The sequence below is a fragment of the Macrotis lagotis genome, chromosome 5, assembly GCF_037893015.1.
Source record: "Macrotis lagotis isolate mMagLag1 chromosome 5, bilby.v1.9.chrom.fasta, whole genome shotgun sequence".
Taxonomy (NCBI): Eukaryota; Metazoa; Chordata; class Mammalia; order Peramelemorphia; family Peramelidae; genus Macrotis; species Macrotis lagotis.
In genome coordinates, this window is record NC_133662.1 from 17,091,048 (window position 1) to 17,105,183 (window position 14,136).

At 39.3% G+C, this 14,136-nt stretch overlaps 1 protein-coding gene across 6 annotated transcripts; it reads right to left on the bottom strand.

Annotated features, from left to right (window-relative positions):
- Positions 1-970: 970 nt before the first annotated feature.
- On the bottom strand, positions 971-6,841 carry LOC141523593 (natural cytotoxicity triggering receptor 2-like). 6 transcript variants are annotated; one of them, XM_074236891.1, is made up of 5 exons: positions 6,743-6,841; positions 5,730-6,071; positions 4,610-4,733; positions 2,872-2,993; positions 971-2,340 (listed from the first exon to the last, which is right to left on the bottom strand). In XM_074236891.1, exons 2-5 carry the CDS (start codon positions 6,055-6,057, stop codon positions 2,294-2,296), a joined length of 621 nt encoding a protein of 206 aa, XP_074092992.1. In that variant the 5' UTR covers positions 6,058-6,071; positions 6,743-6,841; the 3' UTR covers positions 971-2,293. The 6 variants fall into 6 exon arrangements, 4 of the variants coding, with proteins under 4 accessions (XP_074092992.1, XP_074092990.1, XP_074092991.1 ...); XM_074236889.1 differs by having other exon boundaries at positions 6,689-6,814; XM_074236890.1 differs by having other exon boundaries at positions 6,679-6,762.
- Between the last annotated feature and the right edge of the window lie 7,295 nt (positions 6,842-14,136).

Genomic DNA, 14,136 nt, shown 5'->3' on the forward strand with positions numbered 1-14,136 from the left:
GTAAGCATCATATTGTAGGATTCTGTTTTTTAGTCCACTCCACTATTCACTTACATTTTAAGAGTTTATCCCAATCACATTAAAAGTTATAATTACTAACTCTTTCTTGCCCTCCATGCTACCTTCTCTCTGTTTGTATTTTTCCCCTTTTCCCCTTTTCCCCTTTATCTGTATTTCCCAGTATTTTGTTTCTGAATGCCACCCTTTCAGTGTGTTTGCCCTCCTCCCCTTTCTTTCCCCTTTCCCTTTTTCCCTTTTCCCTTCCCTTCCTTCTGTTAGTTCCTCTTTTTCTTCCTCTCCCTGTCTCTGTCCCCCTTCCCCTTTCCCCCTTTTCCCCTTTCAATATTTGAAAGATGTTTTTTAAGGTTTTTAAGTTAATTGAGTTTGTGTATAAGTTAACTTTAACCAAGTCTGATGGGAGGAAGATTCAGGTGTTTCTCTTTTCTTCCCTTCTTCCCCTCTATTACCATAGGTCTTTTGTACCTCTTAATGTAGTGAGATTTGGTTCTGTTAAGAGGTTTGTTTCACAGAATGCCTTCTGTGGGGGGGGGAGGGAAGCAAAAATGGGGGGAAAATTGTAAAACTCAAAATAAAAATATTTCTTTGAAAGAAAATAAAAGGGGCAGCTAGGTGGCGTAGTGGATAAAGCACTAGCCTTGGAGTCAGGAGTACCTGGGTTCAAATACAGCCTAAGACACTTAATAATTACCTAGCTGTGTGGCCTTGGGCAAGCCACTTAACCCCATTTCCCTTGACAAAAAAAACCTTAAAAAAACCAAAAAATCAAAAATCAAAAAAGAGGTTTGTTTCATATCATATATGGGGAAAGATCAGGAGATTTTAGAACTGTACCTGTCTTCTCTTCACCATCTTGGCTGGAAGTTGAAAACATCTATTTTTCAATAAATATTGTTACTAAATAATAGGTTTATTGTTATTTATACCGAATTAATATCTAAAATATTTACCAGTTCTAATTTAAAATACAGGACTCATAGATAATTATAGTCCCTCCATGCATAAGCTCTTTGTTGTACTCAATAATTTTATTAGTGCAAATAGGTCTTGAGACCAAGAAGGCCTGTTGGCACAGGAGTTCAGCTAGGGGCTTGTTCTAAGCTTGAACCCACTTTATGATATCCCACTACTTTTGAAGTTGTTTCTAGTAGTTGTTTCTAATTGTTCTGTAGTGAGAAGTAACTGCGTACGCAGTCTCCTGGCCTTTGGAATCTAGAATATTTATAACATAGACATATGCAAGTAGGAAAGTGAATTAAAGGACCAGTCATACTCTCCACTGCCCTTCATGATAATTGAAACTCAGTCTGGCACAAGGTACTAGGATATTCAGACTGGTTAAACTCTGCCATTATCTCTAGGCTCTTGTTATGTTCATCTCTATGGGACAAGAGAGACCAGGCAGTTGAACAGCAAAAGACACTGAGGGTTGCCTTGAATGCCTCTTCTGCCTTAATTCCATAGTGATATCATTGCTTCAGTACAGCCTGATGTCCTGTGAATTAAATTTTCATAACCCGAACTGATTATGTCCATGGTTACTTGTTTGGTATCTCAGAACTACCTGCTGCCTGAGCAATCTGTGATGAGATATAGAACTATGATAAATGTCCTCCTTCTGCTAAGTAACTATTACAGCTAAGTAAGAATTAAGTGTCTCACTGAATTCTTACTTAGTTGTAATACTTACTTAACCAAGTCACTTAATTTTTAAAAAATTACCTAATTGTGAAACAAATATAATGCAGATAATATTTATAAATGGTTTTTATAAGTTGAAAAGTAACACACAGTGATATTTATGTACAGGTTAATGGCCTTGTTTAGGCTTGAGCTTTACATGATGTTCTAGAGAAAATGAAGAGCCCAATTTGGCTATAAGGGACTTTCTCTGTAGGTAAATAGTGAGAAAGAAGAATGGATCAATAATTGAGGGTCATAGCATAAAGGGTCTTGAGTATCAGGAATATGAATTTCAAAGGCAATGAGGAGTCATTCAAGGCCTCAGAAAAATAGACTGATTCATTTATAGAGTCAAAGGACTATCAGGAATAGACATGGAACACTTTTCATCATAAGAGAACAACCAGAGGTGAGCCGTGAGGTCCACTCAGAGCTGAAAGGGCAGGCAAAGAGCTTCAAGGATCTGGGCAGAGAATCAGTCTGCATATAGTGCCTAGATATGGAAATCCACTCATTGCCTATGGCCTGGACCACTTCAGGATGGCAGGTTGTTCCTGCATCAGGTTGGGATGTATGCTGAATTCATTTCAGTTTAGTCATTTTGTTTCTGAGAAAGTTCACAGTGGCTTCTTCCTTTACCTAAGGAAAAAAAGCGAAAGTTAAGAGAATCAATTCCCATTGTCCTACAGACTGAAATTATTTCTCTTCCTCCCCCCACCCCCAGCCCAAACACTCCAATTCTAAAATGTCTAAATGCTTAGGATAGAGGTCTAGGTAGAGAACCCAACCTTAAGGACCAAAACCAGGACAGGGAAAAAAAAGCCACCATTTTCATTTTCTCATTATCCTACATCCTTCTCTCTCCTTTGTGGACAGAAGCTCAGTGACTCCTGCAAGTCCTACACATGGCCTTGAGCTCACAACCTCCAGTACAATGCCAGCAAACATTTAGGATGGCATTTCCTCACTTTTCTTTATCAATGTTGGCTTTTCAAGGAATTCTCAACCATTCTACCTCAGCTTCTGGATCTAAGAATGAGACTTTTCAGAAATTCCTGGGGATCCTTCCTCCAGAATCTGGGGCCCAGAGAGGCAATTCTGTCTTGAAACTGAGAAGCCCACATTCCCTGGTGCATTGAAAATTAAATCAGATTGAAGGTTCCTACTCACCTGGGCCCCTGCATCTGTTCAAGAGAACAACCAGAGCTGTGAAGACTAGGCCTTTGGTCACAATAAGCCCCTCTAATGCATGGATAATTGAAGAATTCCAGAAAAGAGAAGAGTGTGATAGCCTATGGGAGAGAGGAAGAAAGGAAAGGTGGGATATAAGAATGGGATGAGTTCAGGAGATAGTAAATGACTCCTTAGTTCTAAACCTCAGCCCTACCTGTGAAGATTCCCTATAATTCCTCTGTTGATTATTTCCTATGTGTTTTATCAATTGTTCATTTTTTCTGTTCATCTTTTTTTCTGCAAAATTGTTAACATGTTGACTCCCCCATTATTCTATGAATTCCTCGAGACTGTAAATGATCTTTTTTTTTCTTCCTCTGTATCCTCAGAGCTTAGCCTAGTATTCAGCATACAACTGGGAGTGAAGAAGAGGAGACCTCCCTGGCTCCTCAAGTGAACACCAACAGCTTTTAGGCTTCAACAAATAAAAGAAAAAAAAAGAGGCTATATATGGTGAGACCCTGAGAGAGAAAAAACAAGACATCATTCAGTAGGAATCAGTTACAAATTTTCCTTCCTTTTTCACATTAGCATGTATGAAGATTTATTTTTCTTAGTTTTCTGTTCTCTGAGTTCTGAGTTCTCTAAATGAATACATTAGCATTTATGAAACAAGTGAATTCCTAGAACCAAGAACTGAACTAGATGATGGGAAATATAGACCTAAATGAAATGATACAAGAGTTTCCCAGTTTTGGGGGAATGACAACACATACACCAAGAAAAGAATGCAAAATTCAAAGAAATATTTAGGAGATTCACTGGGAGACAAACAGTAGGCAAAAAGGAAAAATTCTTTTGTAGAAGGAGGTGCTTGAATTGAGCCTTGAAGGAAACTACAGATAAAGGTAGAAATAAGAAGGGATAGCATTCCAGGGATGGGGCAAAGCCAGGGACACAGACAGGAAAATCAGAAATGCTGTGACCGGTGTGAGGAAAATCTTCTAAGATTGTTTGGTTGTGGAATATATAAAGATTTTAGAAATATGAGAACAGTGGCTGCAGTCAGATTGTGGAGGGTCAGAAGTTCAACTTAGGAGTTTAGATGATATCCACAAATTAACAAGGAACCCTAGAACTTCTGCAGTGACATAGGCCATCCTCTGCCAATCAGTCCTGAAGGAAGGTTGCCCAAGTTATCAAGAAGAAAAGTTGTTTCACAGAACAAAATTTGGGATTTGACTGGTTTATATGGCCATGAAGAACTGTGGTAAACAATAGCCCTTATCTTAAATGCAGGGGTGCAGAAGAGGGAGGACTCAGTATTGACACAAGGCAGTGTGGGTTAAGGATTGAGAAATGTCAAGTCAGAGCTATGGGGGTAAGTGATTTGGCCAAGATCACATAGTTAGGCAATTATTATGTGTCTGAGACCGAATTTGAACTCAGGTCCTCCTTATTCCAGGGCTGGTGCTCTGCACCACCTAGCTTCCCCTAGAGCTAAAGATTTTAAACCATCTTGCATTTCAAAATGAAGGAAAGAGGGTAAGTGGGGAATTACAGTTTTACTAGGCCCCTGAGGACCCTGGCTCCTTCTGTTTGTCCTTTTGCCCCCCCACCCAGAATTGAAGGCCAGAAAGATACTACTTCAAATTAATAGTCTGGGCAGCACAAGGTAGACCCCCCCAATTGATTAATGAGGTTAAGGAATTCTTGAGTTAAAGAAGAATTGTACCTGCTGATGTTTAAGGGGATGACAGAGTTGGTGAGCGGTATCTCTGTGGTAATCTGAAAATGTTTGGTGGTGAGAGGTGTCTCTGTGGTAGTTTGAGAATGTTTGGTGGTCTTCCATGTTGTGACTGAAAAAAAAAAAGAACAAAGGAAGGAAAGCATTGGCCCTTGACCTTACACCTTCCTCTTCCCTGGAGGAGCCAGAACAACTAGACTGAGGCCCCAATGAGGTGTTGGGCCTCGAAAAAGTTAGTTTTAAGTGTAATTTGCATGCATGATGTGGGCAAAAATAAAACATTCATGATGTATTTTCAAGAACTCTAGTGTTCTTACTGCTAATATCATAATCAGACTCTATGACCACCCCAGACCTTATGATGACCTAACCAAAAATGTCTCTAAAGGATGCTTTCTCTGTCATCAGCAGTTGAGTGTAGGTGTTATACAGAATTAAAGCAATACTAATAATTCCCATATATAGAGCATTTATAATTAACAAACTGTGTTTCCCACACTTATTGCACAATCCTACCATCCTCTCCCCCCAAATCTCCATTTTATAAATGAGGAACTAAGTCTGAGAAGTAGACTCAGTCTCAAAACTAAGACTTGATCCAATGCTTACACTCTTCCATTAGAACATGCCAGAATCTGCCCCGAACAACCCCTCTGGTGAAACCACTCCCTTCTCCCCCCCTTGTTTCCTGAGGTCAGAGCTACAACCATCATCAATCAGAGAAGCACAATTCTGTGAGTCTGTGCAAATGAAAATATCTGTATGTACCTGTATAAGCCACAAATATATTTGTGTGAAGAAGTATGAATGTGTGATACTAGCCAACTAAGACTTAGAAGCCCCAGGAAAAATGTCTACTTTATGCAGAAATGAGAGAAGAGAAGAAAATTCCTTACCTTCCCCAGGGACCAGAGGATGAACTACCATAAATACTGTGATATGGAAAGAAGTGAAGAGAGGATGGAACTGGTAAGGTTCAGGAGACTGAAGTGAATGAAGGCTCTCCCCAAGGAGGGCTAAGGTCACATCTTAGTCTCAGGTCATGTACCCATAAGGTATTTCCTAAGCTCTGCTTTAACTGTAGGGGATTGTGTTGGCAGGGACTTACCTGGAGAGACCTTCAAGTAGATCCTTCTGATAACATCAGTAGTGTTTTGGTCAGAGTCATAGATTTCACACCTATAGTTGCCTGAGTCATTCACCATGAGGTGAGGTATAGTTATGGTGATGAGACCAAAGTCAGTGTTATCTTGCAGGAAGACTCGTTGGTCTGAATGTTGCCATATTGATGCTGAGTTCCCAGTGATTAGGCTTTTACACCACCTTCCATTCTCTTGCACTTTACACCAGGTTTTCCACCTCTTCTCATCTCTCTGGGGAGTGTATTTGCAACTCTCTATAAGTGTCCTCCCCTCCTGATACTGCACTTTGGACATTTTTCCCTGTGAACCTGAAAAGCACATCAATCAGGTCAGGAGAAGTCCAGTCACCCTTAAGTTCCTTCCCTTCATTGACTGAAGAATTTGAACGAAGTAAGAGGGTTGATCTCCTTAAATAACATCCTCTTCTATTAAAACAGTCCTCAATGAGTCAGTCCCTCACCCAAAGGAGCCTGCTTATCAGTGATGTGCTAGGAAACAATAAACAATCAGTTCTCTCAATATTCCTCTTCCCCTTCTTCTGTTCTTCTTCTTCCCTCCACCCTTCACTGTCTCTCCTTATCTCTTCTCTCATTTGAGATTTATAAAATGACACATTTTAAAACTGAATCTACGTTCTTAACATTCTCACCATCACCTTTTAAAATTATTTATCTATAAAACAATAAATCAATTTTTCATTATTATATGCAGTAATTGCATATAAACTGTAAGTGTTCTCACTGGAAATTTAACAATCAGTTCTGCAAGCCAGAGTGATCTGAATCTAGAACACTCCTCCTATAGCTCTCCAGTCCCTCATAACAACACAACTTTGTACTTCCTCACTTCTCCCACTCTCCTCACTCTACTCTGCTATTGGTCATCACCTCGACCCTTCCCTAACCTTCTCCTCACCCCCAAATACCCATTAACAGCAAAAACAGCAGCAGTGGCAGAGGGTCTGCCTGGGTCATCATGCCTTTCGTGGGGACACGGGAGATGGTCTCTTCATGCTGTGCTTGGGTTCATGGATGGCAGGAGGGTGTGGTTCTGATTCCTCACTTCCTGATTCTGAGTTTCTGAGAGAAAAGATGACGTAAGAGAGAGTGAAACTATTACTAGGCAAGTAAGAAAAGTGGAAGGAACCTCAGGAGATTGATGAGAACACTTAACTGAGGAATTTCACTAAGTCAGGGTTCTGACTCCAATGATCTAGTTACCCACTTCAAGAAGAACCTTAGTATTTAGAACCACTACTGAAATTTGTCTTATACCATAGGTTTCCTGATCCCATCTGCATCATGTTTAGATACCCAGAGCCTGGGCTTAGGGAAAAGAGAGAGATGACAAGAGTAAAGATGAGGTGACCTGGGCCTACAGGATTCAGGCAAAAGGAAATCTTTTTTTCAAGGAAGTAGGGTTAATTGACTGGCCCAAGGTCACACAGTTAGGCAATTATTATGTGTCTGAGAAAGAATTTGAACTCAGGTCCTCCTGACTCCAGGGCCGGTCCTCTATCTACTGCACCACCTAGCTGCCCCAGCAAAAGGAAATCTAATTGTCTGGACTGAGAAAATAACTTCAGATGGATAGCAGCTGCTGGAAACATGACAATCTATTTAGGAAGAACAAGCAGAACAGAAGGAGGACATCTCCTCTCTTCCTTTTCCCTTGTCCTCTCCCAAGAGGCCAAGAGGAACCAGTTACAAACTAAGAGACTCTCCCTCTTTCCTGGTCTCACTAAAGTTCTTCCAACTACTATTTTATGTTCCTTCTTCAACCCTCAGGAATTGATTTGTCTAAAGGGAGTTGGGATAATGGGGATGAATGGTTGTTTGCTGGACCCAGCATACTATGGTCTAAACACAAATTATTGACTTTTATTTCCTTAAGGGAAATAATTGGAATTGTCATCCCTGTCAGTTATGTCATAGGATCATAGAACATAAATCCAAAGACAAAAGAAACTTTTGAAACTATTTCAACAGTTGTTCACAATGGTCCAAGGACCTCTGGAAGAGGGGAGGGAGGGAATAAGCAAAATATTGTGTCTACTATGGGCCAGAAACTATGCTAACTGCATTTTACAAATATTATCTCATTTATCCTCAGAATAACCCAGGGATGTTGATGCTATTGTTATCCTTATTTGAGGAAACTGAGAAAAAAGCAGGTTAAGTGACTTGTACCTGTGGTTACACAACTAATAAGTATCTGATGCTGGATTTGAACCTTTCACTAATTGACTGCATGCACAGGATTTTATCTCTTGTGCAACAACATATCCCTCAGTTCCCAAACTTCTTTTACAGGGTCTTCTTACATCACAACTATTTACTTATTTGTAACAAGTCAGTATTTGCCTCTTAATGTATACTTCCCTTTTTAAACTATATATCAGTGTAAGTTCAGATTTTTTTACGTTCTTCAGTCAAAATAATGCATTGCAACGGAGAGAATGGAGAGGAGAAATGAAAATGTGGTGAGTCTTCTTAAGGCAGATAACAAAGAGATTTCCACAGTTAGTTAAAACAATGACACTTATTTTTTTTAACTTTAGATATTTTATTAACATGCAACATATTATTATAATTGCATTAATTAATGAATATTTGATTCAAATTTATCAAATTTATATCAATATGGTAAATAGCATTAGATGTTTCCCATAAATAAAAATATTTTGGAGTTTTCAGTCGATTTTAAGAGTGTATTTGGGTCCTAAGTCCACAAATTTCAAGGTTTAAGAGTTCAAGTGGGAGAAGGTTCTAAGCATGAACTCATAAGAGCTCCCCTCTGTATATACAGTCTCTTGACCTTTGGAATCTGACCAGATCACAGATGAATCCAGATTTGAGACTTGAGTTTATGGAGCCCTGAGAACAGCCTTTGTTCTAAAAGATGATAAAAACCCAATTTGAAGCAAGGTATTATGATCCTCAGCCATATCAAGTCCCTTGTAGGATAAGAACGAAACCTGGGTCCTGGTCATGTTCTTCTTGAGACAAGAGACACCAGGGATCTGTTCAGCACCAGCCTACCATGAGGCTACATCAATTGTTCTAATAGCTAAAATCACAGTGATATCATTGGGTTAACACATCCTGGTGTTCTGTGGATTAGTTTAATATAATATAAACTAATTAATTGTGTCAATTCACTATCTCAAAAATGAGAGAAATCTATGATCAGATTTCCTTCTGGAAGAAGTGAGGAAAGAGTCTAGTGACTTTCTTTTCAAAGTTTTGAGTAAAACTTTGAGAGGAAGATAGAATCAGGAGAGACCTGAGACAACCAGGAGGCTTTTGCAGGTCTTCAGGAATGAGGATATGAGGGTCTTTGGGAGGGTCACAACAGTGTTAGAAGAGAAGAGGTATAGGAGAGAAATATTGTGAGGAAAAAAACCCACAAGCCATGGCAACAGATTGGGAAGAGCAATTTGTGTGTTTGGGGGGATGAGAGTGGTTAAGGAGTGATGATGAATGAGAGTGAGGAATCAAAATAACAGCTACATTTAAGCCCAGATGACTGAGAGGGTGGTTGTGGAATTCTGAATGGAGTAGCTTGGTGTTTAAACTCTCTTTTTAAGTTGCTTACAGGTTTCTCTTTTTTGATTTGGGCTGGATTGGGGTTATCATATTACTAGGCATTTGTAATTTGATTTTGCTTTTAGGAAGTGATTGACCAACTACTTACATTTTGTACTCTGGTTCTAAGAGATCTGGGCAATTTTTTTTTTCATTATTTCTCAACATTTGGAAGGACATAACTTGTCAGGTACTCTAATATTTATCAAATTATTTTGTTTTAATCTGGTTTCCAGATCCATTTTTGTTTTTAGATATTTTAATTTTACTTGTATTTTTTTTAAATTTCCAGTGGAATCATTATCTTCGGTGTGGGAAAACTTTTTATTTTTTATTCCACATTATTAATTCCCTTTCTTATTCTTCCTTGCATTCTTCTTGCACATTCATTTCTTTTACATATTTTTTCTCTTCAAGTACTCTTGTTCTTTATTTTTTATTTATTTTTATGTTTTTAGATTTTTGCAAGGCTATGGGGTTAAGTGGCTTGTCCAAGGCCACAAAGCTAGGTAATTATATTAAGTGTCTGAGGCTGGATTTGAACTCAGGCACTCCTGACTCCAGGGCCAGTGCTCTATCCACTGCACCACCTAACCACCCTATCTTCAATTACTCTTTTTTATCCCCATTTTAACATTTTATTTGTTTTCTGATTATATACAATAGTAATATATACCCATCATTTTGGCAAGGCTCTGAATTCTACAATTTTTCTCCCCTCCTCCCTTCCCTCCCCCCACCCCACAGAAGGCTGTCTGACAGTCTCTACATTGTTTCCATGTCATACATTGATGTAAATTGAATGTTATAAGACTAAACATAAGAATAAACATACCCCCCCCAAGAAGATGGGAAACCTCAAGGAGAGAGAGAGAGAGAGAGAGAGAGAGAGAGAGAGAGAGAGAGAGAGAGAGATTTCAATTTTCTGCATTCAGATTTCAATGGCTCTCTCTCTGGGGTGAGTTGCTTTCTTTATTATAAGTCCACCAGAGAAGTTGTTTCAATATTTTTTCCTCAGTTGCTATTACAAGCTGTACCTCCATTCTATTTCTCCCCACTCTCATTTATTCTGTTCTCTCTCTCCTTTCATCCTGGCCTTGTCCAAAAGTGTGTTGCATCTGAGTACCCACTCCCTGGATCATCCCTCTCTGCTATCACCTATTCCCCCCTTCCCTCCCCCCATTCCCCCTCATCTCATCCCTTTCCTCCCATCCTTCTCTGGGGCAAGATAGATTTCCTCACCCTATTAAGTGTGTATGTCATTTCCTCCCTGAGCCATTTCCGATGAGAATGAAAGCTCACTCATTCCCCCCTTGCCTTCCTCCCCCCCACTCCATTGAAAAAGATTTTTCTTGACTCTTATGTGAAATCTCTCAGCTTCTTCTTCATCTCCTTTTCCTTCTTCCCAGTACTTTCCCCCATTGCCCATTAACTCCATCCCTTTTCCACATCATACCATTATATCCCGCTCCTTCCTATGTCCTGTCTATATATGCTCCTTCTAACAGCTCTCATAAATGAGAAAGTTCATATGAGTTATCAATATCTTCTTCCCATGCAGGAATACAAACAGTTCAACATCATCAAGTTCCTCATAGTTAGTCCCTCTCTTCCACTCCCTCTATGGTTCACCACAGTCCTGTACTAGGAGATCAAACTCTTTGTTTAGCTCTGGTAGTCTCGATAGGAAAGTTTGGAAGTCCCTTGTTTCATTGAATGTCCATCTTTTCCCCTGAAAGAGGATGTTCAGTTTTACTGGGTAGTTGATTCCTGGTTATAAACCAAGATCTTTTGCCTTCTGGAATATCATTTTCCAATCCCTACAAGCCCTTAATGTAGATGCTGCCAGATCCTATGTAATCCTGACTATGGATCCTTGGTAGTTGAATTGTGTGTTTCTGGCAACTTTTAGAATTTTGTCTTTGATTTGGAAGTTTTGGAATTTTGCTATAATATTTCTGGAAGTTTTTCTTTTGGGATCCCTTTCAGGGGGTGAATTCTCTCAATTTCTGTTTTACCCTCAGCTTCTAGGCTCTCAGGGCAATTTTGCTATATTATTTCTTGAAAAATTAAGTCTAGACTCTTCTCCTGGTCATGGCTTTCAGATAGTCCAATAATTTTTAAATTATTTCTTCTGGATCTGTTTTCAAGGTTGGTTGTTTTTCCAATAAGATATTTCACATTTTCTTCTGATTTTTGGCTTTTTTGGAAGAGTTTTATTTCTTCTTGATTTCTTACAAAGTCATCAACTTCCTTTAGTTACATTTTGCATTTGATGGAGTTATTTTCTTCAGAGAGCTTTTTTATCTCCTTTTCCAGCTGGCCAATTCTACTTTTTAAGGCATTCTTCTCATTTGCCTTTTGTTTTGCTTTTTCCATTAGGCCTAAACTGGTTTTTAATATATTCTTTTCTTCAGTATTTTTTGTATATCTTTTGCCAAGCTTTTGATATGGTTTAATGATTTTTCTGCATTGCTCTCATTTCTCCTCCCAATATTTCCTCCACCTCCCTTAATTGCCTTTCAAAGTCTTTTTTGAGCTCACCCATAGTCTGAGCCCATTTTCCATTTCTCTTGGAGGTTTTGGACATGGAAGCTTTGATTTTGTCATTATCTGAGTATGTTTTTTGATCTTCCATTGGACTAAAGTAATTCTCTATGGTTAGATCTTTCTTTTCCTGTTGTTTACTCATCTCCTTAGCCCAAGACTAATTTACAGCACTTCCAAGGCTTTGGGGTTGTTTGGTTTTTTGGGGGGGGACACCTCACTGGGACCTTTATTCCTCCAAGGTCTTATGCTCTCTAGCCTGTACTTTGATATGTAGATGGCTCAGTACTTCCCTCTGCCTTGGGACTATACAGAGGGATCCAGCTATCTTAGTATGGAAACCCAAACTGCAATATGTGAGTGTAGACAAACAGCAGAGTCCTACCCCAGGGAGAGCAGAGAAATCTCTGCAGACTTTCCTTATACTCTCTGGGGGTGCAGGCTGCTTTCTCCCAATTCTTGCTGCAGATTCTGCAGCCTGTACTCCTCACTCCACATTCACCCAGGTGCAGCAGAGTTCTCTCACTGCCCCTTCAAGCTGTTGCCAGTGATCTCTGGGTTGGGCTGGGGTGACCTGGGTTGCACCTCGACTTTTTTCCCAATCCCCGGTCCTGGTGAAACACACCTACTCCTTGCTTTTGAACTTCTCCCTTACTCAGTAGACCAGAATACCACCTAGGGCCTCCCCACCCAGGGATATCAACCTCAAGGGCAGGGACCCTTCTCAGTTTGTCTTGGATCCATAACCCAGAACTGGGAAAATGGATAACAAAGCTAACACTTTCTCAGTACATTGTTCTGGTCTTGACTTGGCTTGAACTCCCCCCTTGACCTATTTGTGATAAGGATATCCTATGCATAGTTTGGTACTCTGTACATATCTAAATTTACTGCTATGTGTGTGTGTGTGTGTCTTTGTTTTTTTTCTTGGCTTCACCAAGTGTCCTTCCCCATTCTGTGCTCCCCAAGCACTACTACCTGCCTTCTTCCAGGCCAGAAAACTCTTACTTGCCTCTGCTCTGGCTTCAGCCTCCCCACAGGCTAATAGAATATTAGATTAGAGATTGTCTCACCTCTCTAATTTGATCCCTCTTGGGGGGGGGGTCACTCTGATGTCTCAGGTTCCATGAATCAACTGGATATAATTTGCCTATTCCTTGTAATTTCTAAGTCAGCAAAACCACATACTGCACACCCTTCCTGTGGGTTCTGGACCCCCCCCCCACCATAAGACAATGTCCAACAATGTCCATGTATGAGCCATGGGAAAAGGTATTCAAGAACAGAGAATGATCATGAAATTATCTAGCTCACTTGTGTTTTTTCATACTTGACCTCTAAAAAAGGTCATTTGGTGTGTTGATATTCTGAAGGAAAGATTCACATATGTGGAGGTCCTGGCATAATTGATAAGACACAAAGATCATGAATTTCAGAGTAGCCATCCTTTGGGAGGAACTATCCCTCCTGACAAATCTTCCGAAATATACCTCTTAGTAGGTATGTCTGACATCTAATCTCATTCTAAGACGAAGACCACTCCCTTCCCTTGATGTATAAGCCAGAAGTAATTTTTCAGAACCTGTCTTCTGATAATGGAAAATTCTATCTTTGGGGGATTGGTTCTCTAATCAGACCAACAGCTTACACCTGTGTGTAATCATCAAGTTTGGAGAAATATTAATAAATGTCTCTGCTAACCTAATTTTTCCTTTTTTAAAAATTATCTTTTTCCAATGACATGCAAAGATGTTTTAAATATTCATTATTTTGCAAGGTTTTTGACTTGAAATTTTTTCTACCACCTCCCTTCCCTCCCCCATCTCCATGGCAGTGAACAATCCAATAAAACTCAGATATGTAGAATTTTGTTTAATATATTTCGATACTAATCATGTTGAACAAGAGGAGTCCGAACTAAGAGGAAAAACATGAGAAAGGAAATAATATAGAAGTTTTTAAAAGTGAACAAGTAAATCTTACTTCTCATTCAGACTCCATAAATCTTTCCATTTGAATGGCATTTTCCATAACAAATAACTTTATAAATCTGGATTTGGTTTGATATAAGACAAAATTCAGTCCTGAAGAAAGTTAACAGGGTTACAAGATATTTGCCATTTGGCATTAAGAAATTTATTAAATTTATGACTCCAAAAAAAATTTTCTTTCTCTCATTTTACTGTTTTATAAAGGAAAATAATAACAGGTCCATCTCCCAGAATCATTTTGTAGCTCA